At 44.8% G+C, this 20221-nt stretch overlaps 1 protein-coding gene across 1 annotated transcript in view; it reads right to left on the reverse strand.

Annotated features, from left to right (window-relative positions):
- The window catches only part of LOC131480433 (zinc finger protein 501-like), a 69535-nt gene extending 51210 nt beyond the window's left edge, over positions 1 to 18325 (reverse strand). The window contains 2 exon segments of the mRNA XM_058665265.1: positions 17693 to 17711; positions 18271 to 18325. Coding sequence (XP_058521248.1) covers positions 17693 to 17711; positions 18271 to 18325 — 74 coding nt within the window.
- Positions 18326 to 20221: the final 1896 nt, after the last annotated feature.

Consider the following 20221-nt stretch of genomic DNA (forward strand, 5'->3'; position numbering starts at 1 on the left):
ATCTTAGCTCTCTGATGCAACCACACATTTAACTACAGCTTAAGGTTGTGTTCACTGAGATTGCTTATAACATCAGATGTGCTATGTTTGCTTGATACCAATTTTCCACCAAGAACTAATCACAACACAATTCAATTATTTCATCATCTGCAATTAGCAGAGGCCTCAGGGTCAAGGCGCAATCTCTATATACAGGTTCAGCTTAATGTAAGTGGATAACAGGTGTCTGTTTTTCTGGTTTTTTTCCCTTTTAAGAAGTTATGTAGAGGGCCCAGTGAAGTATCCTAGCAGCTAAAATCCACTCCTTGCAGGGGACAGGATCTCATGTAGGTGCCAGTACTAAACTGGTGACCCGGCTTCCCATTCAACTCCCTGTCTGTGGCCTGAGAAAGCAGCTCACAACAGCCCAAAGTTCTGGGACCCTGCACCCACATGGGAGACTAAGAAACAGATTCTGGGTTCCTGGCTTGGATCAGAGGAGCTCAGGCCTTTGCAGTCACTTGGGGGCTGAATCAATGAACAGAGGGTCTTTCTCTCTGTTTCTCCTCCTCTCTGTATATCTGCTTTCCAATAAAAATAAAATTAAATTTAAAACAGACCCTTGTCCCAGATACTGAACGCAAATAAAATTAACTTGTTATTTAACCAAATACACTCACATCGTTTTTACCCTTTCTACCACCAGAATAGGACCACTGCAAATATTCACTGAAATAACTTAGGAAACCAGTCACAAATACACTCACAAATTGTAAAGTGCTCTAGGCCACCAAAATTTTACCTTCACAAAGATTCTTTGTGGGTACAAATTATCCTCTGCCCAAACCAATTTGTGGCTGCAAAATGAAACTGCTGCGTATCCCAAGCTCACTACCCTAGGATTTACCTGGGCCTTTGCCAAGGTTTTGCTCCCTAGGTAGCCAGGGCTGAGAGAACCCAGAGTGCATCAATCATTTCTTTAGATGACATGAATATGTCATGAAGGAATGGAGCTCTGGATGGGTAAGAAAATATTAATGCTCTGAGGGGTTAGCTACATTAAATAGAAATGGAAAACAACAGATGCCCTCAAGTTTAAGGGCATCAGGTGCCACTCTGAATGGAAACCCCCCAATCTACTGCTCTCTTTCAAGGTGAATGAGTGAGCCAGAGGATAGGTTAGTCATGTTTTTTGTTACAAAGTATTTTGAAATTCAGAAAAATAAAAAGAATACAGTAGGACCATGTAAATGTTTCAATGGGGATCACAAGTTGAAGATATTCTGATAAAGTATATGCACTTAGGTAAAAGGAGATGTACCAAGACTTTTGAAGCTTAGTTTAATTTTTTCTTTATTAACTGGGCAGAATTTTAACCACTCTCTCACTTCCCACATGCCTGTAACAGCCACAACACCAAAAATAAGTCAGGTTTTGCACACCGGTACCCAAGCCACTGTCTGCTGCCTCCCAGCCTGGGCAGTAGCTGCACACTGCATTTGCACAGAACTGAAACCCAGGCATTCTGATGGAGACACAGGAGTCCCAATGTCATCTTAACCACGGTCACGCACACCCACACAGAGCAGTGATGCCTGCCTGTGGTGTGTCAGGTGGGCACACCTATGGTTCACAGCAAACAGTTATTTTAAAAAGCTAATGCTTATTTTGTGAGATATAAAAAAAAAAAGACAACTTACTGAATTGCATCTTGGAGGAAATAGTGACTCCTGTTGTGATTTTTCAGGGCAGAGAGCAGCACTTGGCATTGAGGCAAGAGTTCTGGACATTCAGGTGGAAGAATTCACCATGGGGGGGGTAGGGAGGGATGGGGGGATCTACTGCCTATAGAACTGTGTCACATAATGCAATGTAATCAATAAAAAAAAAAAAGAAAATTGAAAAAAAAAAAAGATGAGCTACAAAAAAATGCTCTCTGCTGAACCTGACTTATTCCCTCTACAACTCATGGGGACATTTAATCCCAATCATGAGATCTTAAGGGAATGGGTGATAACATACCAGAAGCCATCAGGATAAATCAGTAGTGCTGCCTTAACGGCTCCTTCCTCAGGTTCTTCTAGAGAAGCCCCTTTGCATGAGTCCCCTTGCACTCCCTTGGCTTGTCTACAAGGGCGCTGTGCCACCCCAGGCCTCTGCCAAGCACAGCGCCAGCACCACATGCTGCCCCTCAACCTTGCAGCAAAACTCGGAGGAAAACAAGGCTGTTTGTTCTAACTGCTGGAGTCTGTGCTGCTCTGGTGTCAGCAACAAGCAAACTGCCCCAGACCCTTAGGAGGAGCTTCACTCAGGACTGAGCTGGGGGGCTCGATACGCAGTTGCTCAAATCAAGACCTTTAAACAATAAAAAGGAAATCTGCCCAACCTGAAGGTGGAACTGTCCCTGGGCACTCCCCCCTCCTCACTGCACAATGGCTTCAACTGGGAGTCCTAGTGTTCAAGGTCAGTGCTGCAGAGGGAGGACCCCAAGGTCCCCCTCTTGGCCCGCCCGCCCACCCCAGGGCCTCAGGAGATGCTCTCACACACTCACCCTTCCCAGCTTCTGATGAGTCGGGGGTCCTGCAGAGGCTCCTGCGGGGAGGGAGCTCACAGGGCAGCACTGGCTCAGCCACCTGCGCCTCTCCACCAGCACAACCAGCAACGTGGCTATGGCGGCGCCACAACAACCTCCTGCCTGCTGCCACATGGCTTCCTGGGCGCGCCTGATTGGACCGCTCCCACAGACCACTCCTGACTACGCATGAGGTCACAATGCGCAGCCAATCGGAATCACAAAGCAAGAAAGGCCTTGAGAAAGGATTCTGGAGGGAGGGGGAGGGAGGGGGAGGGAGGGGCGGGGCTTCACCTCATGCTGGAAGTGGCCTCCTCTCTTGCAGCTTGAGCCTTCCAACAACAGGGGCCGCTGTCGCCTCTCACATCAGTCCACCTCCTGGCCTCTCCTTCCCTCTCTGCTACAGGTTCAAGTCTGGCAATGGAGAAACAGATGGCGGGAGACTCCGATGCACCTCACTCAATGTTCAATAGAATGTGGGATTTTTCTTCATTATATTGACGTTTTCTCTCATTAATTCATTTGACTTTTCAAAATGCAAAGCTGAAGAATATTTGGAAATATAATACAAGTTCATCTTTTCCATCTTATTTCTCGTAGTCTTGTTCTTTTGCCTTGGTCTTTTTTTTTTTTTTATTTTCTTAGTGTTCCACATCTGTTTCTTATCAGTACATATTAATTTGAGCCTTAAAATTGATCTCCTGCTCACAAATCTTGCTGATTTTCTCCTCTGTTTAAATCTAGTTTTCCACAGAACGGCCATTAGTATATGGACAATTTTGCAGTTAAAACTTGATCATTCTGCTAACAATTTTATTTTTAATTTCCTTTCTGTGTTTAAATTCCTGACTCCACATTAAAAATAATGTATGAGAGACAAAGGGAGAAGAGGTCTTCTCCAGATTCAATAGGGAAAAAAAAAACTTGCAGTGTTATATGTAGCTATAGTATATTTATATTTCCTGTGTTATGAAGTAGATATGCATTTCTGTTACTTGGTTTCCATAATGTGTGGCTTTTGGTTTTTGTTTTATAACATCTTTTTGTAAGGATTTTTTTTTATTTTTAATTGAAAACTCAGATATACAAAGAGGAGGAGAGACAGAGAGGAAGATCTTCCTCCCACTGATTCATTCCCCAAGTGGCCACAATGGCCAGAGCTGAGCCAGTCTGAAGCCAGAAGCCAGAGCCTTTCCAGTCTCCACGTGGATACAGGGTCTCAAGGCTTTGGACCATCCTCAACAGCTGCCCAGCCACAAGCAGGGAGATGGATGGGAAGCAAGGCTGCCGGGATGAGATTTGGTGCTCACATGGGTTCCCAGCGCATAAAAGGCAAGGACCTAGGCCACTAGGCTACTACCCTGGGACATGTTTTAAAACATCTTACTCCTAAGTATTTCAGAAAATCCTCTTATAATCTCGTGAAAGATGGCAAGTTTTATGAAGAATTACGTTTATATTCCTGAAATTGATTATTTACATGGCATTTCTTTCTTAATGACTTTCACTAATTTGATTTATTTATTGGAAAGACAGATTTACATAGAGAAGGAGAGACAGAGAGAAAAGATTTGAATCTGCTCATTCCCTTCTTAAGTGGACACAAGAGCCAGAACTGAGTTGATCTGAAGCCAGGAGCCTCATCCAGATATTTCATGTGTGTGCAGTGTCCCAAGGCTTTGGACCATCATCTACTCTTTCCCAGGCCACAGCAGGAAGCTAGATGGGAAGTGGAGCAGCTGGGACATGAACTGATACACATATGGGATCCCACACATGCAAGCCGAGGATTTAGCCACTAAGATAAGGTGCCAGACCCCAATTTCTACTTAATTTTGTTAATGGATTTCCACAATGGCTGGTTTTCACTGTAAGCAACATAAACTTGATCCACACCTACTGTGCTGCTTTATGTGACGCATTCTATATTTCTTGCTGTGTTTTAGAAACTTATACAAGCCTTGTCTGCCTCCTCATGTCTTGAGCCCTGTATGCCTGTAGCTGGGCCTGGATGTGTATATCTCTGATCTTGTTCCTGGGACTATAGGTTATCTGCTTTTCAACACCTCACGTGAATGCGACCTGTGTTCATCCTTGCAGTTTGTCATTTTAGAAATCTATCATTTGTGCCTGGCGCGGCAGCCTAATGGCTAAAATCCTTGCCTTACACAAGCAGGGCATTTGAGCAATTTTTCTTGTCCTGGTGGCCGCACTTCCCATCCAGCTCCATGCTTGTGGTCTGGGAAAGCGGTGGGGGATGGTGCAAAGCCTTGGAAATCTTATGGGTGTTGGAGACCCAGAACAAGTTCATGGCTCCTAGGTTAGGATCGGATCAGCTCTGGCGGTTGCAGCCACTTGGGTATTCCTTGTGCCTACAGCATGAGCCAGCTACCTGTAAAGCATTATTATTAATTCTGATCAATAATCAATATTTCCCTCTACCCTCTCTAAATCACACTGTGCTCCACATGCTTCTCATGTCTCACTCCTTCCTTTGCCCTCCTCTGTCTGAAGTTCCCTAGCTAGCTTTCCTCACTGAGAATCTGAGTGGCCACAACCACTTCTCCCCTCCTCTCCCTCTTCCTCTGCTTGAAACTGCAGTTTTCCAAGGTTTAAGCTTTTCCCTTTCTCTTTTGTATACTTCACCCACACCCAGCCCTAATCCAGAGGGATGTGGTACAGGACAAGCTAAGTAACATTTACTTACAAACAAAACAAAATGTTACTTGCCAAACTTGTTCAGGAACTTGCTAGAACAGAGTCCTCCAAAAACAATGAAGATTCAGCTAGATTTCTACACCTTCAATTTTGACTAAAGTGAGAATAATATTTTCTAAATGTGAACATAAGAATACCTAGACTGATTAAACACAATTCTTGATGTAATCTCTAAAACATGTAACTATTATATCAAGGATAAACTGATATTGAATTAAAACCTAATCCACTGTTACATTGTTCCAAAGAAAGAGGGGAATCCATGTTCTCTATCCTCTAGATTTTATATTAGCATGCAAAATGGTTGCACGCATGATAATGTGTTATTGATGAGGAAGACTGTGAAACAAAACTCCATGCATTATATAGTTGATGATAGTCCTTAGGGTATAATTTGCAGCATTTTCTAAATATTGATAAATGGAATTGAAATCTGATCCTCTGATAAATAAACTAAATTTTACAATATACATGTCATTGCAACATCTCCTTTTAAATACTCTTTATGGCAGCTACTTGAGGACCCAATGTGCCCACCAGCCGCTATTCCAGGGCCAAGCTGAACAAGCTGGTGCACTGTGTGCCCGCTGTCTGCCTGCCATCTGATTCATTGCCAAGTCATCCTGACTGATGTCCCTGCTTTCACAGGACTGTAGTCGTTGCCTTCATAGCCAGACCCACTTCTGCTCTGGGAAGGATGCACCTCTAAGTGACACCCACTGCTGCCACACTTGTTCATCCAAGCCAGGTTTGGTAAGGAAGTGCAAGCACGCCTCTAGCCCATGAGCACTGCCACTCTGTCCACCATCTGCTGCTGAGAGCCAGTCAGGCTTAGCCAGTGGTCCCACTCCCTCAGCAGGCAGTGCACCCATAGCCATTCCAGGGCTCGGCTCACACTGCAGGCCACACTGTGGCCCCAGCCTGCATGCATTGAGTCCCCCACCCCACAACACGCCCACGCCATAGCCTCACCTGAGCTCCCAGTGGCCACTCCCACACCCCTGGCCTGCCTGCAAGCTGCTCCAGGGCCAGGCTGGATCAGCAGCTCCAACACTCACTTCTAGCCTGCCCACCCCCACAGACTTCCTGCTGCTCCAGGACAAAGCAGGCTAGAGTTGCAGGGAATTCAAAGCAAAACACTGCAGCAACCTGTTTCTTGTCTCACATGAGTTTTCATGCAGAGAACTCCAGTTTTCAAAGCAGGATTTATTCAATAAGAGGAAAGAAAATGGCTTCTGTCCTAGTGGCAGGAGGGGGCTCCAAGAGAGAAAAGACCAGACAAAATGTTGGAAATGGTGTCTTTTAAGCACCATGCTGGGGGGATCACAAGAGTCACCCCAAGGGCAGAAATGCCTATCACATCACCTAGAAAAGAGGGTGAGGCTTGTAACTTCCGTCTCCCAATGTTGTGAGGCAGGCAACTTGTTCATGGTCATGAGCTTGGGAGCCATGCCCCACCCCAACATCTAGGCATGCCCTTCTGCACATCTGTGATGCTCATTTATCATCACCTGGTGCCTGAAAGGAGGCAGAAGTGCATTGTTGTATAATCCCTTCCCAAGCAAGCCCCCAAGAATGCCTATGATAGGGAGGGGCGGGTCACGTGCTTCCCTAACTCTTGCACTCGAGCTCTTGGCCTCCCTAGTACCTGCTTGTTCTCTGGCTTCCCGTGGAAAAACTCGGAAGACAGGTAGTCCCTGAGCATGAACCCTGTATGTCTGTATTCCTCACCCTCTGTTCACCACTTACAGGGAACGGTAAAGATGTTAATGCTAAGATGCTTTCTATTTCTTTTTTTTTTTTTAAGATTTATTTTATTATTTATCACAGAGTCAGAAATACAGAGAGGAGGGGAGACAGAGAGGGAGATCTTCCATCTGATGATTCCCTCATTAAGTGTCTGCAATGCTTGGTGCTGAGCCAATCCAAAGACAGGAGCCAGGAACTCTTCTGGGTCTCCCACATGGGTACAGGGTCCCAAGGCTTTGGACCATCTCTGACTGCTTTCCCAGGCCACATGCAGGGAGCTGGATGGGAAGTTGGGTTGCCAGGTTTAGAACCAGAGCCCATAGGGAATACCAGAGCATTCAAGGCCAGGACTTTAGCTGCTAGGCCACTATGCCAGGCCCTGATTTGTATTTCTAATTTACATGTTGTCAAGAGTTCCAGAAGAGGTGAGGCCTGGCAGTAATGGAATGTGGGCTGAGAAACAAGGGAAGGTGGATGTCTGCTGCTTTGTAAGTGTGGCCACGTATGTCTCTTGGAATAACATATATTGCTGAGGAAGCAGGAACAGAGGTCTGCAGTTTAATGGGTGAAATTCAGGGTAATGCCTGTTTGTTCCTCTTGGTGTTTCCATTCAGACTGGATTTTCACATGGACTTGAGATTTGGTCATTCCAAGTGGGCGCCATAATCACCAATCTTGCTAAAAACAACTCCTGAAAACAACCTAGATTGCCTGGTATTGTCTTGCTTGCACCCCACAACACCATCCTGAAGCTGAAAGCTCAAGTGCAATTCCTTTGACAAGGACCCAGAGCTGAGATTTGGGGGAGCTAGGGTGAGCCCTGTCTCACTTCTTTTGATTTGGCAACAGCTCTAAGAGATGGGGATTGATGTGCTGATTCTATCCTTTTGTTTCCTCCCAAGGGAGAACATGCCACAGGAAGGATAAGGAATTAGGGGGAAACCCAGTTCTTACAGTTTAAAGGGTAATTTACCAGGCACCAGGAGATCCTAACTGCCTACTGTCCAATCTGACTCCTCACATACTCATCCAGTGTTTTTATGCACACCACAGCCCGTTGCTTGATCCAGGGCAGGCAGGCTAGGACAGCCTCCCCTTTCATTAAGCATGCCTGCCCCACTGCCACGCTTGTTACTTAAAGGCCACACCAGCTCTGGCAGTGCCCACCATATTCCCAGCCTGCCTGCAGGTAACTATAGGGCTAGGCCTCCTTAAAACTCCCTGGACTTCTTTGGCATGATCTCACTTGCACCCCACAAACATTGCTAGTGCTTCAGGACAGGAGCATAGCCTTTGCTAGTCTTTAAATTACTTACTTCACTCATTTACAACAAATAAGTGAATTAATAATAATTTTAAAAAAAGGTATGTTCACTCTACTGGCAAGTAAGACATTGGAAATCCTGGAGATGGGTTTTGAGTGTAACACATCAGAAATCGATGTAAAGGACAGCACCTTCAAATACAATAGAGAAGCAGGGACTGTGATGAAGGACAGTGGACAGAATTGGCCATCAGTGATTCCTGCAGCTGCAGCTGCTGATATCTAACATTTCCCCCTCGTATATGTGCCAAATTCTGGGTGATGTTATGTGAAGTATTTCATTTTTAATACTCACAGCAACTGCATGAGGTCAAAACTATTTATTTTACAACAAAGAAACGCAAGTTGGGGCACACTTATTTTTTCTATATGAGACCAATACAGATGTCCACATGCCATGTTGGAGTGCTTAAGTTTGATGCATGCTCTGAATCTAGCCTTTTGCTATTACACACTCTGGGGAGGCAGACCCAGTGTTCAAAATGTTAGCTGTTGGGCCACACACCCAGACTGAGTTCCTGGCTTTTAGCTCTGGCAAGCTCTGGCATGCCAGTCATCTGAACAGTGAGCCAGCAGGTGGGGGAACTCTGTTGTATTATCTCTGTCCTCTCATATAAATATGTAACAAAACAGAGATTTAAGAAAGATGAGTAATTTGCCCAACGTATATTATCAGTAAGTGGCACTGTGAGATGAACTTCCACTGTTAAAATTTCACTTTAATCCCACTACTTTTACACTACTTTCTAATTATTGAAGGCATGAAAACAGAAGCAAAAAGGCCCCCTCAACACACACAAAGATGTTCTGAAGTAACATCCAACTGCAAAGAACAAGAGATCAAACAACAAGGTAAAGTTCACAGTACATTTGGTGATAAGAGAACAACTACTGGGTGGGAGACCCTTAAGGTGCTCCTGGTTCCTGGCCTTGGATCAGCTCAGCTCTGGCTGTTGGCAGCCACTTGGGGAAGAGAACCAGTGGATGAAATATTTTTTTTCTGTCTCTCCTTCTCTGTAAATCTGATTTCCCAATAAAAACAAATTTTTAAAAATAACAACCACCTGTGATGTCACTGGGATTTTTCCCTAACACACACAAACACACACTCCATTGGTCTCTCTGCTCTATATATCTATATCTATATCTATATCTATATCTATATCTATATCTATATCTATATCTATTTATCTAATAAATAAATATACATATACATGTATATATATATATATATATATATATATATATATATATATATTTAGTAAAAAGTTTGACTGAAAGAAAACACTTTAATCCAAAGGACTCGACTGGAATGGGAGAACAGTTACTTGTATTTCTTCCATGCTGAAGATGTGCATACCACAAACATCCAGACTGGAAAGCACCAAGTGGCCCATCAGGCTCTGTGTTTGCCCTTCTTGAACTGGCACAGCACTACCCACCATTACTGGAGACTTAAAGGGAAGTTCTCATATGTTTATTTGCCATTTGGGTTTGTTCCTTTGTGAAGTGTCTGCCCATTTCCCGTGCCCATTTCTTGAGTGGGTTGCTTGTTTTGACATTTTGGTTGTTTTGTAGCTCTTTGTATATTCTGGATATTAGCCCTCTATCACCTATGTCGTGTGCGAAGATCTTCTCCCATTCTGTGGGTTGCCTTTTTACTTTGTTGATTATTTCTCTAGCTGTACAGAAGCTTCTTAGTTTGATGAGGTCCCAATTGTTTATTTTGGTCTTGATTTCTACTGCATCTGGAGTCTTTTTTAGGAAGTGAGGGCCTACCCCTAAGTGTTCCAGTGTGTTTCCAACATTTTCTTCCAAAAGTTTGAAGGTTTCTGGATGTAGGTTTAGATCTGTTATCCATTTAGATCTGATCTTAGTGTATGGTGAGAGATGTGGATCTATTTTTTTGTTTCTGCAGGCTATCAACCAGTTGTCCCAACAGCATTTATTGAACAGACCTTCCCATTTGCCTGGGTTGTCATTTGTCTTTTTGTCAAAGATTATTTGGCTGTATCTGTGTGGGTTTCCTTCTGGCGTTTCTATTCTGCTCCATTGATCTTCCTCTCTATCTTTGTGCCAGTACCACGCTGTTTTGATAACCACTGCCCTATAGTATGTCCAGAGGTCCGGAACTGTGATTCCCCCTGCTAACTTCCTGTTCTTCAGGATAGTTCTAGCTATCCGTGGTTTTTTGTGCTTCCAGATGAACCTTTGGATCATTGTTTCCAGTTCCATGAAGAATGTTTTGGGCAATTTGATTGGGATTGCGTTGAATGTATATATTGCTTTTGGCAGTATAGACATTTTAATGATATTGATTTTACCTATCCAGGAGCATGGGATGTTACTCCATGGCAATAAGGGAAATCCAAATTAAAACATCAATGAGGTACCACCTAACACCAGTAAGACTGGCCCACATGAATAAAAGCACCAACGACACTTGTTGGCGAGGTTGCGGGGAAAACGGAACCCTACTCCACTGCTGGTGGGGCTGTAGGCTGGTACAGCCTCTATGGAAATCAGTATGGAGAATATTCAAACAACTCAAATTCAACATACCGTATGATCCAGCAATAGCACTCCTAGGAATATATCCAGAACACTTGTTCTATGAGAAACCAACATGCACTCCTATGTTCATAGCAGCACAATCAGTAATTGCAAAAACATGGAAACAACCAAAATGCCCATCAACAGAGGATTGGATAAGAAAGCTATGGTTCATCTACTCCATGGAATACTACTCAGCTATTAAAAAAAACAAAATGCAGTTCTTTGTGGCCAAATGGGCCAAACTGGAAACCATAATGCTAAGGGAAATGAGCCAATCCCAAAAGGTTAAATACCACATGTTTGCCTTAATTTAAGATGATATGATGTTATGTATAACATGTTATGTTTTGAATGTTATATGTTGTGTATAAACTAAAATTGAAGTATAGGTGAGGTGGTCACAGAAGGTGGCTGGGAACCCGCATTTACTTTTAACATATTGGTTACTCATTACTATGTCAATTAATTCCATAATGATGTAAATTTTTGCTGATGGTATGTTGGAGCTTTCAATTGACTGGGATGATACTCTGCTGGCTCTGTCATCAGACCAGAGAGGGTATACCTAAGAAGCCGTTGAACTTGACGGGACAATAAGATGCTGGACTCTATGTTTGGTATACGCTTACAATGGGGAAATCTCAACTGAACTTGAGCTCTGGTTATGCAACAAGGTGGAGGAATCCACCATGGTGGGAGGGTTTGGGGAGGGGTGGGGAGAACCCAAGTATCTATGTAACTGTGTCACATAATACAATGTAATTACTGAAGTTAAATAATAAATAATTTAAAAAAAAAGAAAAAAAAAGGGAAGTTCTAAAATAACAGCTTCTTCTTTTTCTTTCTTTTTTTTTTTTTATAATAGTATCTTGAGACTCTGATTTGTGGGACAAAGAACTTCTTTGTTTTAGATTTTATTTACTTTTATTACACGGTCAGATACACAGAGAGGAGGAGAGACAGAGAGGAAGATTTTCTGTCTGATGGTTCACTCCCCAAGTGACTACAACAGCCGGTACTGCACCAATCCGAACCCAGGAACCAGGAACTTCCTCCAGGTCTCCCGCACAGGTGCGGGGACACAAGGCTTTGGGCCGTCCTCAACTGCTTTCCTAGGCCACAAGCAGGGAGCTGGATGAGAAGTGGAGCTGCCAGCATTAGAACTGGTGCCCCATATGGGATCCCAGCACGGTCAAAGCAAGGACCCTAGCCACTAGGCCATCACACAGAACCCAAAGTAACAGCTTCTATACAATCCCTCTGAGCCACCCTACAACCACAACCTGCTGCCCACCCAGCAGTGAGTCCTGGGGTTCTGGGGCTATGAATTGCTGCCTAGGTACCTCCATGTTCAGCCCACTGTGCTTCTGGGTTGTGATTCAATCCTGAAGACTCCCAACGACAGAGTAACTTTTCCTTTGAAAGTAAGCGAGGATTCTGAGACCTGGAAGTTTGGGGGAGAGGGACCAGATGACCTTCATGGGTCAGACTGATGTATCAGCTTCCTTTAAGTCCTGTGTACAGCCTGTTATTACAGAATAATGCTGACCACCGTACACCAGTCCATGCAAAAGCTAAACCTAGGGGGTTGTCTAACAAGACCAGATCCTAGTATCTGACAGAATGATGGGTCAGGAGACAAGCTACATTAGGCAGGGCCATAACATTAATTAGTACATGACAGAACCATTTCTGGGGGTAGATCCTGTGGAGCATGTGTGGGCCAAACCCTGTGGAAATACTAATCCCACTGGTTAGCTCAAGAGTTTGGGTGGGGATGGACTAGGCTAGGTGTGACCAAGGAGCCTGCCATCACTAACGGGTGAAGGAACCCGTAACAGTCTGGGCTGGTCAAGGCAGCAGCACCCGAATGGGCATCTTGAATAGGGTGTGGGGTGGGCCAGGCTGCAACATTCACCACCTCATACAAGACCAAATGGAAGGCCAGACTATGCTCAATACTGGCCTAACACCCACTGGCATGTATGAGAACTGGGTCTGGGAGTGGGTCAGGTGGAGGAACTTGGGAAACTCCCCTGGTGGGTCAAAGCTCCTGCTAGTGAACACATGGTCAAGGCCTGGGGGTTGGACAAACTGGGCAAAGTAGCTCCAACAGTTGGCCTAATTTGCGTGTCAGTTACAGAACAGGGTGGACCTGGCAGGGCAGAGAAATCCTTAGCTCACAAGCGAAAGTGGAAATCAGGATGGAGCACAAGTCATGTCAAGCTAGGCTCTTGCACCTACTGAACTGCATGAGCCAGGGATGGTAGGCTACAGCATCAAAGGCAAAGGCAAAAGCAGGTGAGGGGCTATGCCAAGCTGAGTCAGAGCAACCACTGGCACGTGCAAGACTTATGGCTGGGAACAGGCCTGGTTGGGGAGCTAAAGGGACACACTAACTGGGTTTGGGTTCCCACTGAGAAGTGTGGGGGCTGGAGTGGGGAATGCATCCTTGTCTGGATATGACTGCAGTCTCCCTTGGTTTGGATTGGGACTGGATGCACCAAGCCAGGTTAGATTCCAGCACCATCTGGTGCTCTGGAAGACCAGAGTAGATGTAGGATGGACTAGGCTTGGTCTCTTCCCCTACTGAGCCATGTGTGAGCTGTGTTTGGGTATGGATGAGCCTTGGCTGGACTGAAATAACCAACAATAAGAACCAGAATGGGTTGAAGGTCAGTTAGGAAAGGCCACTGTTCCTGCTAGTACAGGAGGTGGACTGAGTAAGGCTGGCTTATAGACATACCAGTATGTGCAAAATCTGGCATTGGGAGAGGATCTAATGGAGGAGCCTGGGCAACGCCTCTGGCAGGACAAAACCCTGCAGGCACAAGCAAGAAGCACAACAAGGAACAGCTCAGACCAGGTCAGGGAAACGTACCCACCGGCATACATTTGGCACAGGTCAGGGGTGAACCAGGCTGAACCAGTTCACATCAGCCATTGATGAATCTGAGCAACAGAACAGTGTGGTTCAGTCCAGTTATGGTCGCAACACATACCAGCACACATTACAGCTGGGATAGGGTACATGCTGGGCTGGGCCTGACTATAAGCCTCACCAGGTGGAATAGTGGGTGGGCCGGGGCGGGGCAGGCTAGAGCACCCACTAGCAAATGCCCAGGTAAGGCAGGCCATGCCAGATTGAGTCACAGCATTAGTAGGAACCAGGGAGTGAGGGGATAAAGCTGGTAGGGGGAATGCAGAGAGCACCCCTGCTGGAACACCTCGCCCACTGGAGAGCAGGAGTTGGGATGGGGGCAGACCAGATCAGGCAGGACTACAAAACCTGTGGGCCTCATGAGCCAGGCTTGGCTGACTGTCCCTACTGGGACAAACACAAAGCAGAATGGGTGAGGGTTGGTTGGGCTATGCCACAGCATCAGACACCAGATGCTGAAACCAGTGGCTAATCTGTCAAGTTAAACTACAGAACCATTTGGAAAGTGCATGATTGGGGGAGAGGGAGTAGCCTAATAGGGAGATAGTGGGCACCCCCCTCTTGGGTTACCACTCCAAATGGAGAACACGAAATCCAGGACTGGGGCAGGGGTGGCTGGACAGAACGGCACCCACCAGTATGTGTGTGGGCTGGATAATAGGGCAGGTTGGTTGAACTACGCTTCAGTGCCCACTGGCATGTATGAGAGCTGAATGGGATGTGGAACAGATTGAACTAGTCTGCTGTACATACTGGTAAGCATGGGAACTAGGGCAGGGGGCGGGTATGGTGGGGGGTTATTGTGGGTGTCTCCAGCTAGGCTGCAGCTCCCATTTCTTTATGTGAGAGCCGAGTGTATGCTGGGCAAAATTACACAATTTTGAGGACCACATGCTTCTTCCCAGTGACTCTAAACACAGCAGCACATTATGTGAAGGAAAATCTCATGGAACAGCAAGGGAAGGTACACACTGACTGGCAGTAATCAGGACAAGCTAATGCTACAGTATCAGTGCCCAGCCAGTGGGAACTGCTACTTAGCAATGTGATCAGAGATCTCAGTTAACACTATATAAAGACAATAAAGTCAAACTAAGTTCTAGAGAAAGACAAAAGAAGTATACATGGAGGAAATGTTAGACTAAAATTCTTCTCCCCTACCCATACTTCATAAACCATCAGAATTTATCCACAGTCTGTAACATAATATTGTCCCATATGTAAGACACTTTCAGTGAATTCACATAGGAGAAATAAAAAGCAAGACAAGTACTGTCATCATATCAAAAACAAAAGCAAAGGCCAACATCATGGTATAATATGTAAAGCTGCCAACTGCAACACAAGCATCTCATATGGAATCAGCTGCTCCACTTCCAACCCAGCTCTCTGTGAATCTCCTGGGAAAAGCAGTGGAAGCTCATCCAAGTGCCTGGGCCCTGATCACCCACATGCAAGACCTGGAGGAAGCTGCAGACTCCAGGACTCAGCATGGTCCAGCACTGGTTATTTTAGCCACCTGCATAGTGAGCCAGTGGGTAGGAGTTCCCAGTCTTTTTACTTTATAATTGTTACCTAATGTATATTTTTAAGATTTGTTTCTTTACTTAAAATGCAGAGAAAGAATGAAGTCTTCCATCTTCTGGTTTACTCAGCACTTGCTGAGTCAGGGCAAAGCAAGGGAATTAGAGCTTCCTCTGGGTGTTGTACAGGGAGCAGGCACCCAGGCACCTGGGGCACCTTACGCTGCTTTCCCAGATTTCTTAGTGAGGAGCAGAATTTTAAGTGAAGCAGTCACATCTTGAACTGGCATCCATATGCAGGTAGCAGCTTGATTTGCTTTCTAGCACACTTTCCACTAAAACCAAATATGAAGCAATCACACACATCAAACATTACACAGAATCAGGACTTAGTCACATCTGGGGACAGGAGGTAAAAGAAACCAAGACCTAAACTGGAAAAAGCTTTCCTTTGCCTAAGCTTATAGTGTTTAGTCTTACTGAAACACAGCAGAAAATAAAGTCAAGAGTTTTCTTTTCTTTCTCTGAGACACTGATTAAACTCGGGTTCCATGCAGGAGAACGAAGATGGGACATCAAAATCAGGGCACAGCATTGCAACATAAATGTGCAAACTAAATCAAAGCACTAGGAAATGACAGAGAATGAGCTCTGGGAAGCAGCCTGCTTACACTTCATAGGGAGACCCACACTCAGCAGCTTCCCCACCTTCCCAGGCCTTGGATATCACTCTCACTGAGGACAGAGAGCCCGGGGGGCTCACTGCACTGATGGAGGGAATCCTAAGCAGCCAGAAATGTGGCAGTGTGGACCTGGGAACTCCTCACAGCCTGCAGTGTCTCCTCCAGCATCTTAGCTCTCTGCTGCAACCACACATTCAAATCCAGGTGAAGGCTGTGACCACTGGAATTTTCTTCTATCATTTCTAACATCCGACGTGATACATAGCTTAATACCAATTTACCGCCAAGAACTAATCACAGCACAATTCAATTATTTCATCATCTGCAGTTAGTAAAGGCCTCAGAGTCAAGGCTCACTCTGTATGCACATGTGCAGGTTAATATTACTGGTTAGTAGCCTCTCTCTGTTTTTATTCCCCAAAAGAAGTTATCTAGGGTCCCTAGCCAGAGCTATCTCCTCACCATAAGTTAATCTATGGTGTGGAGGGGCATGGTATATAGAATCCAGACTACTCCTTTCTCTTACTAAATTTCAATGGTCTTAACACCACTGGCCAGATACTGAGCACAGAAATTATAACTTTCTATTCAACCAAATACACTCACAAATTTATAAGTGCTCTAGGCCGCAGGAATGTTGCCTTCAGAAAGATTCTTTGTTGGTACACTCTACTCTGATTTAACCAACTTGTTGATGCAAAACGATACTCCTGTGTACCCTGAGTACACTGTCCTAGGATTTACCTGGGCCTTTGTCAAAGTTTTCCTCCCTAGGTAGACAAGCTTGAAAAAAACCAGAGTGCATCAATCATTTCTGTATTGCCGCTAAAAAATCATCTTCTAATTAGATGGTATCAATACGTCACCAAGGAATGGAGCTTTGGATGGGTAAAGAAAGTGATAATGCTCCAAGGAGCTAGCTATATACAATAGATGGAACACAATAGATGCCCTCCAGTTTTATGGCATCAGTTGCCACCAATGCCCAATCTGCTGTTATCTTTCAGTGGGAATGAGTGAGCAATGATAAGTTACTCATGTTTGTTACAAAGAATTTTGAAACAACAAAACAAAAAGAGAGGCCACAAGACAGGGTAAACCAGGTTTTTCACACAAGCACTCAGAACCCAAGCCACTGTCTGCTGCCTTCCAGCCTGGACATTAGCTGCACACTGCATTTGCACACCAGTGTTTGTATTTTGGGAGTAGTCTTTTCACCATCACACTGAGTTCCTTAGGTGTCACATGCACATTCAGAAGTATGTGGTGCCAGAGCAGTTATTTCCAATAGTAGTGAAAATCACTTGGGTATTGAAGTTCTCTTTGCATATTGGTGTGACATTCCTCGCATGTTAGGTGAGTATCTATAACCTTGTTTTGTGTGGTGTGCTCAACATGCTTGATTTCAATACAATGAGCTCTATGAATATTAGAAGAGAAGTGAAAAAACTGGGTCTCTGGGAGAGCTGCTAGAAAACCTGATGTTATGTGAAGTTAGTAACAGAAATGGAGTAGCTCTAGTACTGGAAAAACTGTCCTCGTCCTTTGGGACTATATCATTCACCAAACTATGAGTTCCTTAGGTGTCACATGTACATTCAAGAGTTTGTGGTGCCAGATGTTGGCAACGCCCACGTCGCTGCATACCTCAAGCCGAGCGGAGGGACTAGGGTTACAAAAAAGACAACATGCAGTGGACCATTCTTGTAAGGAGAATGCGAATGCGAATGATCCTTATTGAAACTCCAGGCTGCCTTTTATACTCTGCCTAGCTCCTCCCAGTGTTTATCCAATACTCAAGTGGCCATCCTAAATCCCTCGAGTTCCTCCCAGTGTTTATCCAATCCCTTGGGTGATAACTTGACAAATAGGAAGCAGGAACTTGCGGTTAAGCCAGGGGCTAGATGTATCAGGCCAAGATTGCCCATCCTGTTACCCTTTGAGAAACAAGCTAAGCAGTGAAGTTAACCCTTGGGAGACCAGGCCCTGCATGTCCCCCTTTTTTGTTTTTTTAATGGACGCCTGTCTTAGGTTGTCCAGCAGTCAGTTGATGTGTTACCCGTCATGGGGAGCCCCACCCTGGGCACGTGGGATCCCTGTTTTAGGTTGGTCAACAGCTCTGCCAGATCTTACTCATCTCTGGCTGCCCATCACACTATGCTCAACCAAACTTGAGCGCTAGGGTTTTCCACAGCTAAAGCCACCATGGTTTGTCAAATAATGACCTGCTCCCGCATAGGCGGCAAATACTGCAATCTTGGCTACGACCATCAGCCCCATGGCCAAGATTCCGCTTTGTTCCTAAAATATCCATGCTGCCAGTTAAATGCCATTTCACAGTGGTAACACATATATGGTGGTAAATCGGGGAGCAGCTGGAGATCTGCGTTTCCCATGGGCAGGATACCAGGAAGTTGCACCACTGCTGTCAGGGTCTGCTATCCTGCAAGAACATCATTAGGAGTGGGATCATGCTGAGTTGGAGCCAAGGAGATTTGCTGTGTAAGTCTCTCGGGAACCCATCTAGGTGTTTCTTTATACTGGGGAAAAACACAAACGGAGCCTCGCCCCCACGTTAGTACTAGATCTGGTCCCCAACATTTATTTGTGGCCGGATCTTTCCATTTTACTTGGCCTTTATTCTCATTAGCAGAGCGTAGCCAATGGCGCTCTGCAGGAGCTACATCATTAGTGACAGTTAGGAATGGGGTGAGCTGCAATGCTCAGCCACATCCCCCTTCTTTACTTTTTCTAGATAAACTTTAAGGGTGCGGTTAGCACGTTCAACCATAGCTTGACCCTGAGGATTATAAGGGATGCCTGTTTTGTGAGTTATATTAAAATCTTGGCAGAACTTCTCAAAACCCTGGCTAACATAGGCCGGTCCATTATCGGTCTTAATTTGTTTGGGGACGCCCATATAGGCAAAGGCCTATAAACAATGGGCTTTAACATCTTTTAATTTCTCCCCTGAATGAGCAGAGGCATATATTACATGGGAGTAGGTATCAACTGAAACATGCACATATTGAATTTTCCAAAGGAAGGGACGTGGGTAACATCCATTTGCCGTACATGATTGGGCAATAACCCTCTGGGATTAACCCCTAGGGATAGGACAGAACAATATTGAGTGCAGACTTCACAATTGGTGACCATCTGGGTGGCTTGTTCTCTAGTCACCTTAGCATGTAATCTCAGGGAAGCTGCATTGAGATGGAACCTTTTATGAAGGTGCACTGCCTGTTCATAAGGGTCCATGGTCAGGAATATGTGCAACACCTGAGTCAGTGCATCCGCCCATGCATTACCCTCGCTTAGGGGTCCAGGCAAGGAGGTATGTGCTCTTACATGCCCAACAAATAAGGGATAAGTGCGCTACCAAATCTGCTGCTGTAATTGTAAAAGAAGCAAATAAACTGAGGAGGTCGGGGCTATATAGGCTGCGGTTTCTAAAATAACATGAGCCACATAGCAGCTATCTATGTATAAAATCATGGGTTTATCATGATAAATTTGAAGGGCAAAAAAGAACAGCGGCTATTTTGGCGGCTTGAGCTGATTTGTGAGAAATGGAAACAGCCCGTTCTTCATGTTCAGAAACTATAGCAGCCTTGCCTTTAGCCAACCCATCAGTAAAAGTCACACGGGCTCCTAATACGGGTTGTTGTCTAATTATTTTTGGAAAAACAACTGGATGTCTTTTAAAAAACTGTACTGAGGGATGGAAAGGATAATGATTGATTAACTGAGAAGAAACCGTGGCACAAAAGACAGACCAATCATCAATATTATTCTGCAGCCATACCACTTGTTGAGAATCATAGGGGATGGAGATGAAATCAGGATATTTTCCTACATGCTTTATACAACAGAGATAGAACAGCAGTGGGATAGGATTGCATGATTTGTCCAGTGGATGCTGGGGAGTGGACCCAATATATAGGTCCAGTCTGCCAAAACACTGCTGTATGCGCATGATTGGAAGGAAAGACCAACAACCGCATTGGTGCCTTATACATGACGCAACAAATTTAGCATAATTTAAAATATTATAAGATTATAATCCAAATTATTTTGAATGACAATTACACTATTCAAACTTTTGTGTCAATTTTTGAGAGTTTCAGGGATCCTATTAGAACCCTCAAAGTCATGAGACTCAGTTATTTACCA

The sequence above is a fragment of the Ochotona princeps genome, chromosome 6 (genome assembly GCF_030435755.1).
Source record: "Ochotona princeps isolate mOchPri1 chromosome 6, mOchPri1.hap1, whole genome shotgun sequence".
Lineage (NCBI taxonomy): Eukaryota > Metazoa > Chordata > Mammalia > Lagomorpha > Ochotonidae > Ochotona > Ochotona princeps.